The sequence below is a fragment of the Chanodichthys erythropterus genome, chromosome 18 (genome assembly GCF_024489055.1).
Source record: "Chanodichthys erythropterus isolate Z2021 chromosome 18, ASM2448905v1, whole genome shotgun sequence".
NCBI lineage: Eukaryota > Metazoa > Chordata > Actinopteri > Cypriniformes > Xenocyprididae > Chanodichthys > Chanodichthys erythropterus.
In genome coordinates, this window is record NC_090238.1 from 20,369,351 (window position 1) to 20,393,128 (window position 23,778).

The 23,778-nt window shown below is 38.3% G+C and overlaps 1 protein-coding gene across 1 annotated transcript in view; it reads left to right on the forward strand.

Moving 5' to 3' along the window:
- rasgrp3 (RAS guanyl releasing protein 3 (calcium and DAG-regulated)) overlaps positions 1–21,907 on the forward strand; it is a 46,748-nt gene extending 24,841 nt beyond the window's left edge. The window contains exons 5-17 of the mRNA XM_067366689.1: positions 5,772–5,903; positions 6,465–6,612; positions 8,858–9,031; positions 11,028–11,144; positions 11,468–11,743; positions 11,880–11,960; positions 12,589–12,702; positions 13,001–13,116; positions 13,955–14,102; positions 16,309–16,345; positions 16,611–16,760; positions 18,346–18,731; positions 20,533–21,907. Coding sequence (XP_067222790.1) covers positions 5,772–5,903; positions 6,465–6,612; positions 8,858–9,031; positions 11,028–11,144; positions 11,468–11,743; positions 11,880–11,960; positions 12,589–12,702; positions 13,001–13,116; positions 13,955–14,102; positions 16,309–16,345; positions 16,611–16,760; positions 18,346–18,731; positions 20,533–20,541 — 1,888 coding nt within the window. The 3' untranslated portion in view covers positions 20,542–21,907. The remainder of the gene's footprint in view (positions 1–5,771; positions 5,904–6,464; positions 6,613–8,857; positions 9,032–11,027; positions 11,145–11,467; positions 11,744–11,879; positions 11,961–12,588; positions 12,703–13,000; positions 13,117–13,954; positions 14,103–16,308; positions 16,346–16,610; positions 16,761–18,345; positions 18,732–20,532) is intronic.
- The last annotated feature ends 1,871 nt before the right edge of the window (positions 21,908–23,778 follow it).

The window sequence follows — 23,778 nt, forward strand, 5'->3', positions numbered from 1 at the left end:
TTTTTATTTCCCTTCTGTTCTTCCTCTATTTCTCCGGAGGCTGCGTGACTGTCGCCTGCGCTCAGCGTGTAGAGTGATGATGTCACAAGGACAGGCATCGCTCCTTCAGACGGACGTTTGTCCACAGTGGACATTTTGTCTTTTAGTGCACAGCAAAGAATGAATCAGCGTTTTGTCCATCCATTATTCACAGAGCACATCTCCTCAGGCCACCTTTCCTTTCTTCTCTATTCACATCTGCCTGCCAGTTTTCAGATCTTTTCAGATCTGTTCAGCCTCCAACAAAACCACAAGTTTTCATTCAGGATTTTTTAGGATTTGTTTTTAGAATAGACTATTTAAGGCTATATAATAATCTGGGAATCAAAATATTATTTAAAACTGGAAATAAACAGGGTTTTTAAATGGGTTTTATAATTTTAAAAACTTTTAGACAAAGAAATGCAAAATTAATAAAGATATTAAGGATTTCTAGGTCACCATGTGAACTCTTTTGTGATATTCTTTGAACAAAATGTTCTATGGATCATGCTAGAGAACATGATCGTCAGGTTTTATGCAACTTGTGGAGCTTGTCGTTAAAGCAAAAAAGCATTTTGAAATGCATGTTAATATATCAGTTCGACTTTTAGCTCATCATGCTAACTTTTAGTTTTGAGTTTCAAACATGTATACTTCAATACATGTTTATTATGTTTACATATATTATTAATGTAATTAGCAATTTAAATCATTGTATTAAATTATAAAAAAATGTGAATAGACAGGTTTTTCTCTGATCTGATATGAAAGTTGCAAAAGTAAAAAAAAAACAAAAAAACTTTGCTCTGTTTCCAATGCGCACACACCTGTGGTTAGTGTAACTTATCAGTGTTAGTTTTTAGGTGTTGTGTAAAAGTTGACCGCTGCTCTCATTGGTCTCACGAATATGCACTGATCCACAATACAAACACCCTTTGGTTGTTACTGCATGATGTCACTCTGACTCATGCTGGACACACATTCCAGTTGATGTTTATGTTTAACAAAAACGGAAAAGCAAGAAAAGGAATGTGTTTTTATGTCTCAGTGCCCTTAGAGAGACCGGCAGTCAAAAACATCTACATAATTAATGATAAATGGCATGCATCTGACATAAATACGCTTCATCCGTTCCTTTCTCCGGGGACTCGGTGAGAGTCACCAAAACAAAAACATCACAAAATGAAGGAGGTCAGTGTTTTGTAAAACTGCATCCTGTTGGGGGAAAAGTAACCTTACTTGATTTTAAATGTAGCTTTGATATTTACTGGATATATCCATCCGGGCTGGAGTTGCTGTGTTTCAGAAGGTCTAAAGGAAATCAACTTCTTCCCCACATAAACAAGATCTGTGCATAGTAGTACAATAGTAATACCATTGTTTGTTTAATGTTAATAATATTTTTTAAACAGGTTTTGAAAGACATCTCTTGTGCTCACCAAGGCTGCATTTCTTTGATTAGTACCGTAAAAACAGTATATAAACCATAATGTTGAGAAATATTACAATGTAATATTGTTTTCTATATGAATATATTTTAAAATGTTTTTCAATTTATTCCTTTGATGGCATTTCAGAAGACATTATCAGTCTTCAGTGTCACATGATCCTTCAGAAATCATTTTAATATTCTGTTTTGGTGCTGAAGATACATTAGTATTTTGTTTAATACTTTGGGCATGTAAACAATCTGTCAATTTTGGCCTAATTTGCCAAAATATTGTAGCCCATTGGATGCACAGCCTTTAATATCAACAACAAAAAAGGAAAAGAAAAAAAAAAAACAAGAAGAATTTTCTCCTCCTGTTTAAACGTCATTTTGTAAAATATCCTATATAATCCTGTAGGATTATATAGTTGTGGTTGCAGGGGAGGTTGCAGGTAAACAAAAAAAGACAATGAATAAAGTTCCAACACCAAGTTTAATAATAATATTCCACAAAGCAGGCAAACAGGCAGGAGCAACACACTAAATGTAGATGTGACCGGACAATGAGTGCAGGCAAGGATACAACTCACATAGACAAAACAAGGTAATTAATCAAGCACAGCTGAAACCAACAAAGTCATAATCACAGAAACCATAGTAACCAAGGAGTGGTGGGAAAATTAACAAAGGAAAATAGACAACTAGTGAATACAAACTAAAAGTCCATGAATGGTAAAACAAACTGAACATAACTGAGACATTACAACCCCCTCCGGCAAGGCGTGACCTCGTGCCGTACCTGAAAAGAACAGAGGGAGGGATTGAGGGCATTTGGAGGCGAACGAGGATGTGGCGAAGCGATCGTAAAAGGAGGCAGTGACAGAGGAACGGTGGCAAGTGGACGACAACGATTCCCTGGGCAGCGATGATGGAAAAAGCCAGATGGTGCAGACCAAAGCCCAGCAGTGACGACAGCCCACTGCAGAGTTGATGGGAGGGAGGAGTCAAGATAATGTTGTGGCTGATGACAGCTGGGGAACGACTAAGGGAGACTAGGCCGATGGATCCATAGGCGCAGACAGAGGGCCAATGGAACTGAGTGAAATCGCTGGCACTGGAGACCTAGGTGATGCTGCGGCGATGAGCGTTGAAGGCAGAGCCTGAGTTCCCGAGGACTGAGGCAATGCCTGTGTGACCGAGGACCAAGGTGCACCTGAAAGGAAGGAGGAACCCACTGTAGCCATAGGGGTGGAGGGACGGAGCGCAGCGGAAGGCCTATTAGTCTGTGATGGAAGTAAAGTGACCAAGGAGGAGCCAGTGGGATGAAGGAACCCGTTGGAGCCACAAGGCCAAGGGTCTCCGGTGGAGCCGAAGGTGGGAGGAGCCAAGGCAGAGCCGATAGGCCGACGGGTCAAGGTGGAGCGAAGAGATCGGAGGCTGGAGGCAGTGCCTCTTGCACAGGAGAAACACATTTAGATGTATATGTAAAAATGAGCCTAAAACTGCTATTTTATGAAACCGGGTCCCAGAGTGGATAAATCTGAAAACGACACCCTTGAGTTTTTGTGTGTACAGCCAATCTATGTATTTTGTGAAACAATGATGTCATCACCCCACATCTCGACTCTAGTCACACACCGCTACATAACGTAACACCAACAACAGCAACAATAGCGACGTGCTTGTGTTCGTGCCGCAGAAGCTACTGAGCCTATTAGCTTTACTAAAGTAAAGCTTTATTACTAAGTTTAACTAAAGCTTGTATACTGTGCGCAAAGTTTATGCGCATGCTCCAAGTCTTATTCTCCGTTTTTAGTGTATCTCTGTGGGAGAATTACGGTGCCACATACTGATCTGGTATGTATACTACATCGTTTTGAGTCAATTTCAGTGGATTCGTGAGTACGCAGATATTTCTTGAGATGAGGGAAAAAAAAGGTCTGATAGGGAAAGCTCTGGCTTTGTGTGGATGTGGCCTTGATTATTGTAGGTAAGACACCATCCATAAAATTCTCAATGCTGTCATTAAACATTAGACCATATCGATCTTACTGCTTTCTAGAAGCAGCGATGATGAAGGCTCAACAGAAAAGTCATAATCCATACAGATTTTTGTGCTGTTTAGAAACAGCGATGATGAAGTACCGGGATAGGGTGGGAGACAATATCTCTGTTTCCCAGTCAATCAGCCAGTCCTCACTGTCCACATTCACTACTCCTTCAGCCGCTGATGTCAAGGGCTCGGTGCATATTCGTGAGACCAATGAGAGCAACTTTTACACCTCAGAACTAACAGTGATAACCGATAACTGTGGAGCTCCTCTTCTGGGGCGATGGTGTAAGTGCTGTCTTCTCCTTGGGTTCTGGCTCACTCATCGCGGCGGGTTGTCCCTCTCAATCTGCGGGGGGCTCACACAAATTCTCCATGGTCGATGGTCGTGATTCGGGTTCTGGGTCTGGCTGTGCTCTGGAATGGTGCAAGATGCTCTCCAGACACCTAATGATGGCCTCCCTCCAGTTAAGTCCAGAGGTATCTGGGAGGTCAATGGGATGGTAATAATTCAATAATCAATAATTCAATAATTCATAATCAAAGGGGACTGGTGACAGCAAGACGGCAAAACTCCTCCGTGTAAGAGAATTAGTGGCTCTCATGAGCCACTGCAGCAAACCTCACTGCGTATGCACATATGCACTGAAAGCAACAAAGTCATTTGTCACGGGTGGTTGCAGGTAAACAGACAATGAATAAAGTTCCAACAACAAGTTTAATAATATTCCACAAAACAGGTAAACAGGGAGGATCAACACAGTAATTACCACCACAGCTAAAATCAACAAACTCATAATGACAGGAACTATAATAACCAAGGAGTGGCGGGAAAATGAACATTGCTGCATATAAATATGGTAACCCTTACATCAAAAGTATTATGCCACCACTGTACTATGGTGCCACCTCAGTACCTTTTTTTGTAAGGGTAAGATGTGTTTAACACAGACAGCAAACCAAGAAAAATGTTTGCAGAGTCGTGAGCTGTTTCTATGTTTTGCGTTTGTGGTCTAGACAAACTGTGCTTCAAGGTCACATTTCCCCACAAGTAAGCATGGTGATGATGTGTTTGAACATTTTCTCAAGGCTGCAGTTTTAGATGTTACCTGACAACAAACGGAATTAAACACGGCAGCTAGAACAGCACTGATAGTAGCTTCTGTTTTAAAAACGATGTGATTGGACAAGCAATACATCAATCTGCCGTTACAACAGCAGGTTGGATTTTTTTTTGGCTGAAATGTTAATGAGTTTGTGAAATGACAACAGAATCAACTGGAGTAGACAAAAATATATAAAGTTTCTCTTAAAGGGTTAGTTCACCCAAAAATGAAAATGATGTCATTAATGACTCACCCTCATGTCGTTCCAAACCCGTAAGACCTCCGTTCATCTTCGGAACACAGTTTAAGATATTTTAGATTTAGTCCGAGAGCTTTCTGTCCCTCCATTGAAAATGTCTGTACGGTATACTGTCCATGTCCAGAAAGGTAATAAAAACATCATCAAAGTAGTCCATGTGACATCAGTGGGTTAGTTAGAATTTGTTGAAGCATCGAAAATAAATTTTGGTCCAAAAATAACAAAAACTTTATTCAGCATTGTCTTCTCTTCCGGGATCCTTTCCATTGAATTGATTCCATTGAATCCTTTCATCTGTCGGCGTTGGTAATGCACTTTACGTTGTTGTTTTTGGCAATTAGGACATGCACACTTACGCACCATTTTAAAAAATATAGCAATACCAAAATACAAACAATTCAATGCTTGAATACAGCGTGCGTCTCCCTCAGACTGTAAACGAAGCTCAGGCGCACTAGATAACACGTCAGCAGCGCCTTACATCAGCAGCGTCACTGCGGAGTCGTGAACCCGGATTGACAACAGACCCGGAAGAGAAGACAATGCTGAATAAAGTCGTAGCTTTTGTTATTTTTGGACCAAAATGTATTTTCGATTAAAAAAATTCTAACTAACCCATTGATGTCACATGGACTACTTTGATGATGTTTTTATTACCTTTCTGGACATGGACAGTATACCGTACAAACATTTTCAATGGAGGGACAGAAAGCTCTCGGACTAAATCTAAAATATCTTAAACTGTGTTCCGAAAATGAACAGAGGTCTTACGGGTTTGGAACGACATGAGGGTGAACTAACCCTTTAAATACGGAGAACCATTTGTTCATTTTAATAAACACTATGTGTATATCCACTGCAATGAAAGTTCAATGTAATTTACAGTTTTCAAACTTGTGTGTGTAGGTACTGGATAGCTGAATTCCCTGCAGAGTTTGATCTGGATCTAGGTTTGATCCGCCTTACAGAAGAATTTCGAGATGCAGCCGCTCAGCTGGGTGGTGACGAGCACATTAAACTACTTGACATTTCTACAATGTGAGTGCCGTTGCAACACACAAACACTCACAGCATGCCGATCATCGACTGTCATCACTATTGACCTATTTGGCTTTAATCATGACTACCGTTTTGATTGAAATGAAAATACAGTGCTGTAAAATCAAATGTTGCCCTTTTATGGAATAATAACTTGACACTAATGAGCGTGTGTTTTAATCACTGATTCAGATTATGTGGAAATGATTGCATAGAGCATTAGGCACCTGTCACTTGTCCTTTGTCACTAATTAACACTGAATGGCATCTTAAATTTCACACATTCTAATTCATGAAATTATTTCATGATTATCTTCTGTGATTATGACAGATGTCTTGTTGTATTTGGGTAATGAGCTTAAGCTGTTTTTTTGTTTTTTTTTGTAGCCTACAGTGTGACTTTATATAGAAGAAGTTCCATTTTCTTAATATTATATTCAATTAACATGGTTATTGTTATTTTTAGAGAAAAGTAGATAATAATCCTGAAATAAAACAGATTTAATGAATTGTGTAGTGATACACAATGAATGAACAGTGAAAACATGTTTGTCTCTTCAGTCCTTCGTATGACTGGATGCGTAAACTGACTCAGCGAAAGAAGCAGGTGAAGAAGGGCAAAGCGTCACTGCTGTTTGATCACCTGGAACCCATTGAGTTGGCCGAACACCTCACCTTCTTAGAGTACAAGTCCATCAGGAGGATATCGGTTAGTGTGCACAGTGGAAATGGAAAAATAGAGTGTGTATTTCACCTGGGAAAGCCAGCAGCTGTAGAGGACTTGCGTCAGTAAAGATAATGTGTGCGTGTTTGTTTTTGTGATATAGAAAGAAAAAGACTATGCATATGAGAATGTACTTTAGTTCTCTTGTCAGCTCTGCTGATTTTTTCCATCGTCCTGCATTGTTATTCTTAGCACCTAACACTCAAGTTTTTTTTTTAGTTAACAAACATCCTTCCTTTATCCATTGCTCCCTTCTAAATCAGTGTTAAGCTTTGGAAAAATAATATGATAGAAACTCTTAAAAAAGCAATGGACTGACTATTTAATTAAATATATTTATTCACTCAGTAAAATGTTGTAACTTGGTCATACTAGTTGCAAAAGGTAGCTTGTTGCTGGAAAAGTTGTGCTTCTTTGAAAAAAGCTAAACTGCTCTCATGTGACTGAAAAAATGGGGGGTATTCAGACATTTGTACTGGCTTTAAGGACCTACATTTAAAGGGTTAGTTCACACAAAAATTAATTTTCTGTGTAATTTATTAATCACCCTCATGTCGTCCCAAACCTGTAAGACCTTTGTTCATCTTCAGAACACAAATTAAGATATTTTGGATGAAATTCAATGGTTTCTAAACCACACATAGGCAGCAATGTCATTCCACATTTTTGAGGTCCAAAAAGTCAACGTGACTACAGTAACTGTGGCTCAATGTTATGAAGCGATGAGAATACTTTTAGTGTGCAAAAACAAAACAAAAACAATAACAATTTCTTCACTTCCCTGTCAGTCTCCTACGCTGTTGTCGTAGTGAACGCAGTGCAGCATTTCCGTGTTCCTGCATCAGCATCACAGGCATGCGTCATGATGCTCACTGTCAGCCAATACTGAGTTGGCGTTCGGACATAAACATGGAAGCGCTGCACTGCATTCACTCCGTCAACGGCATAGGAGACTGACAGGAAAGAAAAGAAATTGTTGAAAAAAGGTATTATTATTTTTGTTTTGTTTTTGTTCACAAAAAGTATTCCAGTCGCTTCATAACATTAACAACTATTTTAACAATGTCTTTACCTTTCTGGACCTCAAAAGGACAGATATTTAATCAAAAATATCTTAATTTGTGTTCTGAGATGTATAAAGGTCTTATGGGTTTAGAACGATATAAGGTTAATTAAAGGTGCCCTAGAACTTTTTTTTTAAATATGTAATATAAGTCTAAGGTGTCCCCTGAATATGTCTGTTGAAGTTTCAGCTCAAAATAAATTTTCTTTTTAATTCATTTTTTTAACTGCCAATTTTGGGGCATAATTAGAAATGAGCCGATTCAGGGTGTGTGGCCCTTTAAATCTGGTGCTCCACACGCCCCAAGAGTTTGCGCTTGCCTTAAACAACATAAAAAAAGTTCAAACATCTAATATAACCCTCAAAATGGATCTTTACAAAGTGTTCGTCATGCAGCATGTCTAATTGCGCAAGTACGGTATTTATTTTGATGTTTACATTGATTCTGAATGAGTTTGAGGCTATGCTCTGTGGCTAACGGCTAATGCTACTGTTGGAGAGATTTATAAAGAATGAAGTTGTGTTTATGAATTATACAGACTGCAAGTGTTTAAAAATGAAAATAGCGACAGCTCCGTGAATACAGTAAGAAACAATGGAAACTTTAACCACATTTAACAGTACATTAGCAACATGCTAACGAAACATTTAGAAAGACAATTTATAAATATCACTAAAAATATCATGTTATCATGAATCATTTCAGTTATTATTGCTCCATCTGCAATTTTTTGCTATTGTCCTTGCTTGCTTACCTAGTCTGTTGATTCACCTGTGCAGATCCAGACATTACTGGCTGCCCTTGTCTAATGCCTTTCATAATGTTGGGAAAATGGGCTGGCATATGCAAATATTGGGGCGTTATGTAACAGTCGGTGTTATGTTGAGATTCGCCTGTTCTTCTGAGGTCTTTTAAACAAATAAGATTTATATAAGAAGGAGGAAACAATGGAGTTTGAGACTCACTGTATGTCATTTCCATGTACTGAACTCTTGTTATTTAACTTTTCCGAGGTAAATTAAATTTTTGAATCTAGGACACCTTTAATGACAGAAATCTCCCCTCCCCCCCAAAAAAACAAAACAAAAACAAAAATAAATAAATAAATAAATAAAATAAAATAAATAAATAAGTATGAATATGTCTCAATATGTTTTTGTCCTCAGTTCACAGATTACCAGAGTTACGTGATTCATGGCTGTCTAGTAGATAACCCCACATTAGAGCGCTCCATCGCTCTGTTTAATGGGATCTCTCAGTGGGTTCAGCTGATGGTTCTTAGTAAACTCACCCCTCAGCACAGAGCAGAGGTCATCAACAAATACATCCATGTCGCACAGGTAAGAACATACATTTATCTTCATGTCTGACAAAGGCACATTTAAGTAATTCAAAATTAGTAATAGAAGCAGACCAGAGATTTTCAAAACTATTATCTAAGTTGATAAAAGTTTATTAGCCTGTCTAAAAAGGATTGTAATATTCCTAAATCATTAATATAATTTATAATAACACCGGAGCAAGAAATAAATAAAACATATGAAAGTAAATCAAAGTGCAGGAAATGCAACTAAATGTAACGTAATGTAAGGTGATGAAGCCCATGAAATGATTGAATAGCTCATTATAAAAATAATACTGAGTAACGCACTGATGCGAGACGCTGTCTAACTGTACGTTGATTCACGCAAATGCGAGACCCTTCACCCAGCAAACCAGGTTCTGTTAGTGCATTCTGAAAGCAGCTAGATGACATTTCCAGGCGCTTTGATATGTTAATGTCTGCCAGCGAAAGAGTGCGAGGAAGCCGCCTGCCTGCTCTCACGCCGCCGGGGGTGTATAAAACGCCTCTATTGTGAAGAGCACCCAGGCATCCCTTCAGTACAAAGCCTGTGCTTTTAGTATCTGTTTTAAGGCCTGCTGGGCATGATCCATGTCAGCTAATAGATGTTAAGTGTCGAGCTGTCGAGTTGCTGGAGCTCCAGTAATAAAGGAGAGCTGTGCTTTTATGAGATCAGCCAGCACTTGTGCAATTATGCTGTAAATGAAAAGGCCTAGATCATATGTGAACTAATGGATCTATCTATCTATCTATCTATCTATCTATCTATCTATCTATCTATCTATCTATCTATCTATCTATCTATCTATCTATCTATCTATCTATCTATCTATCTATCTATCTGTCTGTCTGTCTGTCTGTCTGTCTGTCTATCTATCTATCTATCTATCTATCTATCTATCTATCTATCTATCTATCTATCTATCTATCTATCTATCTATCTATCTATCTATCTGTCTGTCTGTCCAACTGTCTACCTATCTGACTGTCTCTCTATCTGTCTGTCTGTCTGTCTGTCCAACTGTCTACCTATCTGACTGTCTCTCTATCTGTCTGTCTGTCTGTCTGTCTGTCTGTCTGTCTGTCCAACTGTCTACCTATCTGACTGTCTGTCTATCTGTCTGTCTGTCTGTCTGTCCAACTGTCTACCTATCTGACTGTCTGTCTATCTGTCTGTCTGTCCAACTGTCTACCTATCTGACTGTCTCTCTATCTGTCTGTCTGTCTGTCCAACTGTCTATCTATCTGACTGTCTGTCTATCTGTCCAACTGTCTGTCTGTCCAACTGTCTACCTATCTGTCTGTCTATCTGTCTGTCTGTCTGTCTGTCTGTCCAACTGTCTATCTATCTATCTATCTATCTATCTATCTATCTATCTATCTATCTATCTATCTATCTATCTATCTATCTATCTATCTATCTATCTATCTATCTATCTATCTATCTATCTATCTGTCTGTCTGTCTGTCTGTCTGTCTATCTGGCTATTTGTCTGTCTGTCTGTCTGTCTGTCCAACTGTCTATCTATCTGACTGTCTGTCTATCTATCTATCGTCTGTCTGTCTGTCTATTTATCGTCTGTCTGTCTAATGTTGCACTGGGTGGTGAAGATATGCTGGAAGCCATCACAAGCAGACATAGTAAAATTTACACACTTTATTAGGGATGAAGAGACAGTCGGAAATTCGGTGTTGCTACTAGTGTAAAATAACAAATCGATACTCTCAGACTCTTTCATTCAGATAGGGACACCCAGAATTTAGTAATAATTTTAATCAGTTTTAATCTATGTTTTTATTGTTATTTTTTTATTTCTTATGCATCTGTTGTGATTATTTTATGATTATTTTAATTACTTTTTATGTAAACACTTTGAAATTTACTATTATGTATGAAATGCGCTATATAAATAAACAAGCATTGCCTTGCCTTGCCTAATGCATGTCTTTTGTATCTATCCGTTCGTCTGTCTGTCTCTTTTTCTCTCCTTCAGAAACTGCTCCACCTGCAGAACTTTAACACACTGATGGCTGTGGTCGGGGGTCTGAGTCACAGCTCGATTTCCCGCTTGAAGGAAACTCATTCTCACCTCAGCCCAGAGGTCACAAAGGTGCAAGAATTGAGAAACTATTCACGCCCTTGTCCGTTAAGTCAACTTGTCATTGAAGGACAACTCCCACTTGTGAGGGAGTTGATGTCACCTTTGGGAAACATTTTAGATATAATCATATGAAAAATACCAGAAACATATTTATAAAATGGCTCAGGGAATTGAAGCTGGTTGTACAAAAATGTTTTGCAGATGTTGGTTTGATGTTTCGTAGAAATCCACTAATAAGAAAAAAACAAATGGTCAGACATGTGATATCAAGAACATATAACAGAAAGAGTTGATTCATTTCAGGAACTGTCATTTTCTCTTGCTATTGACAGATCTGGAATGAAATGACAGAACTGGTTTCGTCAAACGGTAATTACTGTGCTTACCGCAAAGCCTTCAGTGAAAGCGAAGGGTTTAAGATCCCAATCCTAGGCGTTCACCTGAAGGACCTGATTGCCGTGCACGTGGTCTTCCCAGACTGGGTGGAGGATGGGAAAGTGAACATCGTGAAGATGCAGCAGCTGTATCTCACCTTTAATGAGCTGGTGTCCCTGCAGAGCGCTGTGGCTCAGGTGGAGCCCAACATGGATCTGATCTACCTGCTCAATGTGAGTTCAGCTTACACATCTGTGGTCATAAATCTGCATACACAGTTCAAGTCTGACAGCAGCACTGAATTACAGTGGTTTTATCCTCAAAGGAAATTAGTGATTTTAATTCAATTTTATGTCTGTTTGTGTAAAGCTGTCCTTAGATCTGTACTACACAGAGGATGAAATTTATGAGCTGTCCCTGCTCAGAGAACCCCGTAACCCCAAATCTCAGGTAAGATGACTACGGCCCATGCTTGCTTTGCTAATACACTACACTACTGTTCAAAAGAAATTAATATTTTCATTGAGAATGCATTAAATTGATCAAAAGTAAAAAAGATTTGTATTTAAAAATAAATGTTTTTTTTATTTAGCAAAGAATCCTGAAGAAAAATGTATCAGTTTCCACAAAGCTGTTTTTCCACAAAGCTGTTTTTCAATAACATTCATTCTAGAGCAGCAAATCAGCATATCAGAATGATTTCTGAAGGATCATGTGACACTGAAGACTGGAGTAATGATGCTGAAAATGCAGCTTTGCCATAACTGAAATAAATTACATTTTAAGATATATTAGAATAGAAAATTGTAATAATATTACTTGATCAAATAAATGCATCCTTTATGAACATATGATATATTTTTTTTTTAATTAAAACCCTAAAGTTTTTATCAGTGAGGTATGACTCAAAGCTACTTAATCAACACGTTTGGGTCTTTTAATTTTCATAATTTTCTATCTTCCACTGAAATCCATTTGATATTGTGGTCACAACATATTGACTGGCTCTCTCAAAGAGCTTTTGTAAAAATTTTGCACTGAACATAATCGATTTGATAACATCTATGTCTTTCCGCAGCCAACATCACCCACAACACCGAACAAACCTCTGGCTCCACTGGACTGGGCCTCTGGGGTCACAACCAAACCGGATCCTTCAGTGGTCAACAAACACATCAGGAAGGTCGTAGATGTAAGATATTGTCAACAACAACACTCACAGACATTTATGATACTAAAAACCTTTTCGTGTTCTATATAAATTCAAATCAGCTTTGAATATAAGGGGCTGATTATGTCAAGCATATTTCAGTGACTCCAAACTTCCTGAGTGGTTTATTCAGAAGAATCTGGTTATATGGTAGATCATATCAATGTACAAAGAACAGTCCAGTCATTTAACAGAAGATGTATGTACGTAATTAGCTTTTGCTGATTACAACCAAGTCACTAAACTTGGGTATTCATGTGTTGTTTTTTTGCATGTAAAGTCTGTCTTTCGAAACTATGACCACGACCATGACGGATACATATCTCAGGAAGACTTTGAGAGTATCGCTGCAAATTTCCCTTTCCTCGATTCCTTCTGCGTGCTTGATAAAGACCAGTAAGTAGGAAACACACACACACAAAATGTGTAACAGACCCCTGCAGTGCCAAACTGCTAATAGCGTTTCTTGGCGAGAGCAGATCATAGTCTGTGTCGATGATCGTTTATAAGCCTGGGCAGAGATTCAATGATATTGGAGGAGACACATTTTCAGTACATCGTCTCCTTTCCGACAGGGTCAATGTAATGCGTCTGGCAATTCCTTAAAGGGTTCTTCTCAACCGTGCTAAATTTGTAAGTATGTTTTATTGCTGCAAATGGAGCAGAGCATGGCGTGCAGACTACACAACACCATGATGTAATATTTAAACAACAATAATACATTTTTAAAGAGCACTAAAGTGCCGTGTTTTTATGAATTTTGTGAAAATACAGCATTTTTTTTGAGCCTGATACTTTCTGTACAACTGGATGAATGCATATAGCATTTAAAGCGTATTTATTTTTAATGGTCAAAGGTTAAAAATTCAGCATGTGTACGGTTTAGTCACTTCAGGACATGCTGTTGCTTAGTGTGGCTTACCTGCCGCATTGTTAAAAGGCTGAAGGTCATGCCTCCTGGTGTGGGACGCACAGAATCAGGCACAGAAAGACTCTCACACACACTCAGAAATTCCCCAGGCGTCTTCTGTGGTTCATATTAGCAGTACAGCGCTCAAACCGCATTACTGCGCGTGACTGCACGCATTTGTCCTGACCCCTGCATTCACACTTCTATTCAGATACTGTACCTGTTGTGACACAGGAAGAGCACTAGCAAAGAAAGAGTTATGTTGACTGCTCTATGAGCTGCATGGAGGATATCATGATGATCCCTTTCTGTGTTTGTTTTCAGGGATGGATTGATCAGTAAGGATGAGATGATGGCGTATTTCCTGCGTGCAAACCCGCTGCTGCAGTGTAAGATGGGTCCTGGATTTATTCACAACTTCCAGGAGATGACCTACCTGAAGCCAACATTCTGTGAACACTGCGCTGGATTTGTAAGAGCTGATAGAACTACTAAATTTACCACTTTCCTTTCACATCAGCACATGTATTTTGAGAGATGTCTCCTGTGCAACACTTATGCAAAGATACTCTTTGTGACTTAAGTGCAGTAGAAGTTGTCAGCTCTGTGAGTGTGTGCAAACAAGTTTACCACAACATCAATGAATCATGCAGACAGTGTTTAAAGGTTAAATCCAACCTCAACCACAGTGTTTAGCTGTTTCTCACTCCCAAGATTTCTGATTGGTTAAGTCACATTAAGTACATTTTGTTGCCGTTTTGATCATTACAGACCAAGTGGCTGACTGTATAAATAAATGAATAATGAAACACTACTGTTCAGAAGTTTGGGGTCAGTAACATATTTATTTAACAAGGAAGCGTTTCTTCTTTTTCTTCGTTTTCTTTCTATTAATCAAAGAAATGTGTCTTGGTTTCCTGAACGATAATAAGCAGTACAACTGTTTTCAAAATTGATAATAAGACTAAATGTTTCTTTAGCACCAAATCAGCAAATTAAAATGATTTCTGAAGGATCATGTGACACTGAAGACTTGGAGTAATGATGCTGAAATTTCAGCTTCGCCATCACTGGAATAAATTACGTTTAGAATCTATTAAAATAGAAGGCACGTAGTTTAAATTGTAATAATATTTCACAATATTACTGTTTTTTTCTGTATTTTTCAAATAAATGCAGCCTTGTTGAGCATAAGAAAACATTTTACCAACTCCAAAAATTTGAATAGTAGTAAATTTACTCTGAAATGAGATACGGTGGATGCTTTTGGATTATATAACAAAATATCAAACAAATTGGAATTTGTTTAAAAAAAAAAAAAAAAAAATAGCATGCAAACACAGTTAAAGGGTAATGTCATTTATTACTCACCCTCATGTCGTTCCACACCCATAAGACCTTCGTTCATCTTCGGAACACAAATTAAGATATTGTTGATGAAATCCGATGGCTCAGTGAGGCCTCTATTGAGAGCAAAGCCATTCAAACTCTCAAGGTCCATAAAGGTACTAAAAACATATTTGAAACAGTTCATGTGAGTTCAGTGGTTCTATCTTAATATTATAAAGCGACAAGAATACTTTTTGTGTGCCAAAAAAACAAAATAAAGACTTTTCAACAATATCTACATGGGCCGATTTCAAAACACTGCTTCAGAGCTTTACGAATCGAATCAGTGAATCGGAGCACCAAAGTCACATGATTTCAGCAGTTTAGCCATTTGATAGGAGATCCGAATCACTAATTCGAAACAAAAGATTCGTAAAGCTCTGAAGCAGTGTTTTGAAAGCGGCCCATATAGATATTGATGAAAAGTCGTTATTTTGTTGGGCTTTTTTGGCGCACAAAAAGTATTGCTTTATATTTGTTTTAATATTAAGATAGAACCACTGAACTCACATGAACTGTTTCAAATATGTTTTCAGTACCTTTATGGACCTTGAGAGTTTGAATGGCTTTGCTTTCAATAGAGGCCTCACTGAGCCATCGGATTTCATCAACAATATCTTAGTTTGTGTTCCGAAGATGAACGAAGGTCTTACGGGTGTAGAACGACATGAGGGTGAGTAATAAATGTACATTATTTTATTTTTTGGGTGAGCCAACCCTTTAAAAAACAACATATATATTACTAATATAATGCAATGGCATTTAGACATTTTAAGTGTCCACATACTTTTGTGGGTCATTCTATAAACATAAAAAATTCTCTTTACCAAGGTGACAACTGACCCTACACACAGATAAGATTTGTACAAATTCTTTCCTAGTAAATGCATCAGATTTCCTGTTGGCATGTTGCTGAATATTGTGGGCTGATGAACTTTAGAGGGAGTGTATACACTACAGTGAGTGTTTAGTCATAGTCACTGCTGCTCGGATTGTTCTCTATTTACACAGATGGTTAGACAGGAATTCGCTGATTTAACACACACATTCTTTTAAACAGATTTTCAGACACACACACACAGAACTTATCTCACACTATATTGCACAGGAAGGGTGCAACGTGTGGAAGTAGCCTGTTTATTACACATGTGTCTGTGTACAGAAACCCTGAACTCAAATACAGCATAAACCTGCTGTTTCTTTCCCCAATTCATATTTACTCATATGCTTCTCTCTCCGTTTTGTCCTCTTCATGTCCTTCCTCTTCACCCTGTGGTCCATGTTTTCAGCTCTGGGGAATTATTAAACAAGGATACAAGTGCAAAGGTAAAAAATAAATAAATAAATAGAGCAGATCACAATAGATGTTGAAGTTTAAACATGCCACTAACCTTGAAAATTCACTTCTAGTTTCTTTTTTCTATTTAGTTAGTTGATATTAGTGGCTTGTTAAATGTCCTATTTAAATCTGTCCCATGCATGTGTATAACATTTTCAATACAAGTTTTTTTTTTACTATACAGTTCTCATTTATATATCTAAGTAAATGCACACTTTTGTTAAAACTGAATCTTTGAAAAATTGTTTTCAGACTGTGGAGTGAACTGCCATAAACAGTGTCGTGAGCTGCTGGTTTTGGCATGCCGACGTCTTCCTCGGTCCACATCGCTGGGCAGCGTGTCTCCTGGAGTGCTTACACACAGCTCTTTACCCAGCAGCCCCAACCTGCCCACCTGCAAAGGTGAAAACACACCTGTACAGTACATCACCACTGCTTATCTCAGAGAAAAAATTCATAGATGAGGGTGTACTACCTTCAGGCTGACACACAAACATACACCAACTTAAAGGTGCCCTAGAACTTTTTTTTAAAAGATGTAATATAAGTCTAAGGTGTCCCCTGAATGTGTCTGTGAAGTTTCAGCTAAAAATACCCCATAGATTTTTTTAAATTAATTCTTTTAACTGCCTATTTTGGGGCATCATTATAAACGAGCCGATTCAGGGTACGCGGCCCCTTTAAATCTGGTGCTCCACACGCCCCAAGAGCTTGCGCTTGCCTTAAACAACATAAAAAAAGTTCAAACAGCTAATATAACCCTCAAAATGGATCTTTACAAAGTGTTCGTCATGCAGCATGTCTAATCGTGTAAGTATAGTGTTTATTTTGATGTTTACATTTGATTCTGTATGAGTTTGAGGCTGTGCTCCGTGGCTAACGGCTAATGCTACACTGTTGGAGAGATTTATAAAAAAAGTTGTTTATGAATTATACAGGCTGCAAGTGTTTAATAATGAAAATAGCGACGGCTCTCTTGTCTTCGTGAATACAGTAAGAAACGATGGTAACTCTAACCACATTTAACCAGACGTCAATACTGGCTGCCCTTGTGTAATGCCTTTCATAATGTTGGGAACATGGGCTGGCATATGCAAATATTGGGGGCGTACACCCCGACTTTTACGTAACAGTCGGTGTTATGTTGAGATTCACCTGTTCTTCGGAGGTCTTTTAAACAAATGAGATTTATATAAGAAGGAGGAAACAATGGAGTTTGAGACTCACTGTATGTCTTTTCCATGTACTGAACTCTTGTTATTTAACTTTTCCGAGGTAAATTCAATTTTTGAATCTAGGGCACCTTTAACATTGAAAAGGTTAATACAAAAATTTATGTTAATTTCTTAGCAAACATTTTGACAGCTCCAGGTTTCTTTCAGTTTTTTTCCAAACAGCATTTTTGCATCCTTGAAGGGCACTTCGGAAAGGGAATGCCATTTGTAGGGGCGTTCCAAAGTAAAACTAACAACTGAATCCCTTTACGAATCCCTTTACATGCAGTGGTTTAATCATTTATGGTCATGTGACCCAGGATGACAACTCCAAGCTATACATTTTAAATCTAGATATGATGCAAGTGATATATTAGAAACACTGAGGTTTTTCAGATTTACCATCACAGCGTTTTCTCCATATTTATGATTCTTTGCACTCTTTGAATTCCTGCACCGGGACCAATACACCGAGTCGACACCATTATGACTAAAAGTTTGCTAAGAAGTATTTCCTACTAAAGAAAGGCAGTATTTGACTCAAGCGTCAAGCGTATCCATAGCAGACTGGTAGGAGTGGCTTTGGACGGCAGCATGCTCAGTGCATTATGGGTGTTGAAGTTTTCCTACCTTTTTTCCTACACATTTTCGCAAGTAAATTTATCTTGTCTTTGGAATGTTTTAATGGAAAACAAGACAAAACATTCTGTTGATTATATTTTTGACTATTCTGAAAATATTGAAAAACATCCTCTTGTCTTGTCATTGCACAGATGATGATGAGGTGTTTACATTCCCTGCTGTGTCGCCATCGTCAGGCTCTGACCTGGAGGGGAAGTCCATCACCCTGATGACCGGTTCAGCCCAGCGCATCTCAGTGCGGCTCCAGAGAGCCACCACCAGTCAGGCCACGCAGACAGAACCCCTGTGGCCCGAGAACGGCTGGGCTGCCGTTGCTGACAGTGGGTCGCACACCTTCCCCAAAATGAGGTACAGGCCACACCGCAAAGCGTCCAAGAACAAAGGCTTTGCTCGCTGGGAGAATGACTCACAGAGTTCGACAGGGACGAGGAACAGCAGGAACTCACAGGAGCACAGCGAAGAGTCGCAGCAGAATGGACTCGCAGAACAACATATGAACAAAACCAGGACCTCTGAGGTACAATTGAACGCAATCTCATTTCAATTATGGAGAAATTATCCAGTAACTATTTAGAATAGTTAAAACTTCAGTGTGCTGGAAAAACACTTCTCAAAATCATGTTCTATGAGATGACTGAGATGACTTTGAGCAGGAAGACCTTGTGAATCCCGCAAACCAGCTTCTTGTTTCATTGCTTTTTATTTCCTCCATCTTTTCTTGCTTTTCTCAAGGCCCTGGAACATCTTGAAACTTTGCCCGGCCATTGTCATGGAAATGCCAAGGTTCCGTGGCTTCTCGTGTCGCTTTAGAGATAATCTTGATCAGCGGCCGCAGGCACAGGAGAAATCTCCCTAACCTGAGCAGGGCTCTAGGCTGTTATTTTAGGACGTGGCAGACACCTTGTTTTGGGTTCAAATGCAGAGCAAATGTCTGACCAGGATTGTGTTCCCATGTTTGTTAAATTCAGATCTTCTCTGTGTTATTTATAGAACCGGCTTTAAAAAAGCCAGGGTCAGTTGACACACAGGGATTAAACCATTGACGCACCTGTCAGTGTTACAATGCAGAATTTATTTTTTAGGTGAGCAGTTTGATTACACATGTTTAACTATGTTTTGTTTTTAACCTTTTTAGGTGGAAATATAAAACCCACAATACTACAATCTAATTTTAAGGATAATAATATATATATATATTTTTAATAACTTTATGTGACAGATATGGATTTATTTAAAATAAAAACTAACAAATTTTTCTTTAAAAGGATGTTTTATTAACAAAATTCGGGAGGAGCAACGTTCAAATAATCTGACTAATCATCACGTCATTTCTGCCAGCTATCAACAATCAGTAACATTTCTACCCAATCAGCATTATTGAAGGCCTATATATAAAAACAGTTGACTCGCCCATATTCCTTGAGAGTTTCTTCTTAAGAAAAAATGATTGCAGAACCTTTGCAGAAGTTGCCTCCGTGATTCTAGGGTGTTGCCAGTGCATTGCTATGCAGTCGCTAGGGTGTTCAGGATGTTTGCTTGCTTCCCCAAGTCACAGAAATCCCAAATCCGTATTGAAATTGTCCTCAGCAAGTAGTAGAGCTGGATGATTCTGGATAAATTGAGAATCACATTTTTTTTTTTTTTTTCAAACCGAGATTTCCATGATTTTGAACAGGCAACTAAACAAAACAACATGTAATTTTACTAATTTACTTGACAATGTCAATTGCTGCAGCCTATTTACATGTTTAATGAATATATATATATATATATATATATATATATATATATATATATATATATATATATATATATATATATATATATATATATATCAGTTTGAATGAATGATTCAATGTCCCACTCATAAAGACTTGTTTCATTGCTGGATGAATCAACCTTTAATTAACCTTTTGAATGAATGATTCAATGTCAAATACATTTTTTAACTGTCACTTGTCGCCACCTAATGGCGTAACGATATAATTGATACAATCATTATTTGAAGTGACAAGTTACTTACAAAAGGTGATGTGCTGTATTTTAATCACTTCCGTAGACATCAGTTTATATCCGAACTATTAACCAGTACTTGATAATGTGAACACAGAAATAATGATACTGTGTGATTGAAAAGACTGTTTCAGACGATAACTGCTCTGTCTGACTCAGTGACAGATTTGAATGTTCAGGAGTGGTTTGTTGTCATTTAGGAATGAGATCACATGGGTGTTTGAATCTCTAGCACGTAGCACTAATTATTTTTCTCTAAACAAATCAGTCATGCATCTTCATGATCTTCCACTGTGTGTTTTCAGATCAGCTGACTTGACCGCCCTGTGGGCCCATGCCGGACACCCTGGAGCCTGTCAGGACCGCGGCCCAGAGGGCTCTACTCTCTAGGGGGCGTGCTGGGGTGCCTCATGCCTCCAGTGGATCAGGAATAGGGCCACTATTTCTACAGCCGCAGCAACAGAGAGGCGGCAAGCAACCCGCTGACTGAACTGGGGGAAGGGCTGCATCAAAGGAAAGGTCTCGGAATAAACAGAGAGTGACTGTGAAGTGCTGTCCTGTGTATCAGACTGTAACAGGCAGGTTGGAAACTTAACTGAGAATCACTGGAAGCTGATGTGACGGATGCATCAGCACAATAATAGATGTGTGAGAAAGAGTATTTAAGGTATGCCGTTGACGTGTTTTCAACGCACGCTCCAAAAACACTACACGGAAAGGACACAATGGATGGTTATATTCAGGTTGTCTGAAGATGAAGGTGGAACTGGCACGTGATGTTACAGAGGGAAAGATGAACTTATGTATGATAGAATTTTAAAACACTAACTTCATTTATGTGTTACCCAGCAACACATTATAATCTGAAGTGGAAGGTACGTCGAGTTTTAACACGCTTTACCCCAAATATAATTCAAACAAAAACATCTACACTCTTATAAAGATTGTTTCTAACATGGTTTGCACCAAAAGTTGTGTCTCCTGTGCTTGAGAAAAGCCAGACAAGAGTCCATTGATGAGAACATTGATATCTAATATAAGGTTGAAATTATCTTCATATATACATAAATTCAGAGACTTAGATTCTGCAGATACAGGTGTGCCATCGGCCTGGTGTTTGTATGGCCTCTGTTGCTAAGCGCCAGATGAGTCCATCGATAGTCCATCACCAAGGCAACACAATGTCCTTCAGCGCAATATGTTGTGAAATAAGTTTGACACTCAGATAGTGCAGCCCAGATAGAGATGGGACAGGCCACATACAGTCATTTTTGCAGACTGTGTGTGTGTGTGTGTGTGTGTGTGAGGGAGAGAGAGTCAGAAACCACACAGGTGGATCAACAGATCAAATAGTGATTATAGTGAGTCTTTGAGCCTATAGGATTAGATGTTCTTCTGGCACCACAATTATAGATTTAAAAGGCCCCAAAAATGAACATTCTGTCAATATTTACTCACCCGCATAGCTTTCGAAACTCAAATAAGTTTTTTCTTTTGTGGAAAACAAGGAATTTTAGCATGTGTGCTCTTTTTCATACAGTGAAAGTGAATTGTTACCATGAGACAAGACTTTCAACTTAATTTCATTTTTTTTGCTCTCAAAAAATACATAACAGTCTTAAAGGGATAGTTCACCCCAAAATGAAAACTCTGTCATGATTTACTCACCCTCAAGTAGTTCCAAATGTGTATGAATTTCTTTGTTCTGCTGAACACAAAGGAAGATATTTGGAAGAATGTCAGTAACCAAACAGATCTCGCCCCCCATTTACTAGCATAACAGGCAAATAAATACTATGGTAGTCAATGGGGGGCGAGATCTGTTTGGTTCCTGACATTCTTCCAAATATCTTCCTTTGTGTACAGCAGAACAAAGAAATTTATCCAGGTTTGGAACATCTTGAGGAGTAAATCATGACAGAATTTTCATTTTAGGGTGAGCTATCCCTTTTTTTGTCTATTTTTTTTTTTTGGAGCTTGAACCACCACTGACTTTCATTGTATAGAAGATAGCAGCTCAAAAACATCACAAAAGAGGAAATAAATGATTACAGAATGAATGTTTAGATGCTAGTGGCTCATAATGATATCCTGAAGCCTTCATATGTAGTACTGTGAGCGCTTACCTGTTGTCATTCTCCTTACAGTATTCTAATACTGTGCTATTGATTCTGCTCTCATCTGTTCGTCTGATAATATGATGCGCGCACATCTGTAGTGCTTCTCAGTATTTTAATTTTGTCAGAGATCAGAAGGGAGGTGTTAAACGTATGTGCAAAATTTAATTAATTATCATTTGATCTAGCACAGGGGTGTCCAATCTTGGTCCTGGAGGGCCACTGTCCTGCAGAGTTCAGCTCCAACTTGCCTCAAACCTGCCTGGACATTTCTATTATGCCTAGTAAGCTAAACTCTGCAGGACAGTGGCCCTCCAGGAGCAGGACTGAACACCTCCGATGCAGCATATAAAGTGTACAGCTTAAAGGGGAAGTTTACCCAAAAATGACAATTCTGTCATTTACTCACCCTCATGTTGTTCCAAACCTGTATGACTTTATTTTTTCTGTGGAAAATAAAAGATGGTATTTTGAGAAATGCAATGCAAGTCAACAGGTACCAAAATCAACATCCTTCAAAATATCTTTCTTTTTTTTTATGTTAAAAATGTAAGCATGACTTTCAGAGCCTAAGATTACAGGAACCTCCTGTGGGAGATGTTGTCTTTCACTTATTGATAGGTGAGTATTACTGCTTAGGTGTTTTAAATATCATTTGACCAAATCATTGCGCATGGGCACTCATTATTTGACTTATGAGCAAGCAGCACCCATATCAGCACAATTTCTTGTGCAAACATCTTTATGTAATATAAGCTTTGCGAAATCAAGAGACGTGCATTGAAAAACTCTTGCCATCTCTGGGCCATCAGAGAGGTTATAGCCAATAATTACTGCTGTAAAATGATCAACCCTGTCATTACTGTAGTGATATGAATGTTCCTAGTCATGCTTATGGTTGATGCCAGCCAGGTCTACTTGAGGAAAAGGTGTGCATTTATACTGTAAGCCTATTTTCACAAAGTTCTTATTTTAGTCATTTCAACTACATATTGAACAGTAAACATGAACAGACATATGTTTCTTCCACAGGGTCTTGTTAAATTTCTGAACAGTATGTATAAAAAATTGTAAGCAATCTAATTCATGTAAGTTTTTGCTGAAATCAGGTGCGTGCAGTGAGCAGGTCATCTCAGGGTTGCCAGTGAACATAAGCTTGCCCTATAAAACTGAATATTAAACATCAAGGGATTTTTACCATCTTGACTGGAATATTTGGAAAACATTTATGTAATGTTAGCTGGAAAACTATGACAAGTAAATATTTATAGTTTTGAAGCTAAAACTGGAATTAGATTTGAACAGTCTGCTTTAACTGGAATGAGATTAATAACAATACATAATGTGTAGAAATGTTTCATGAGTCCTTTATCGCACTGTTGAAATTCATTGCTGTGAATGGGAAAACTTTAATAAACACTACCCTAGCATGGA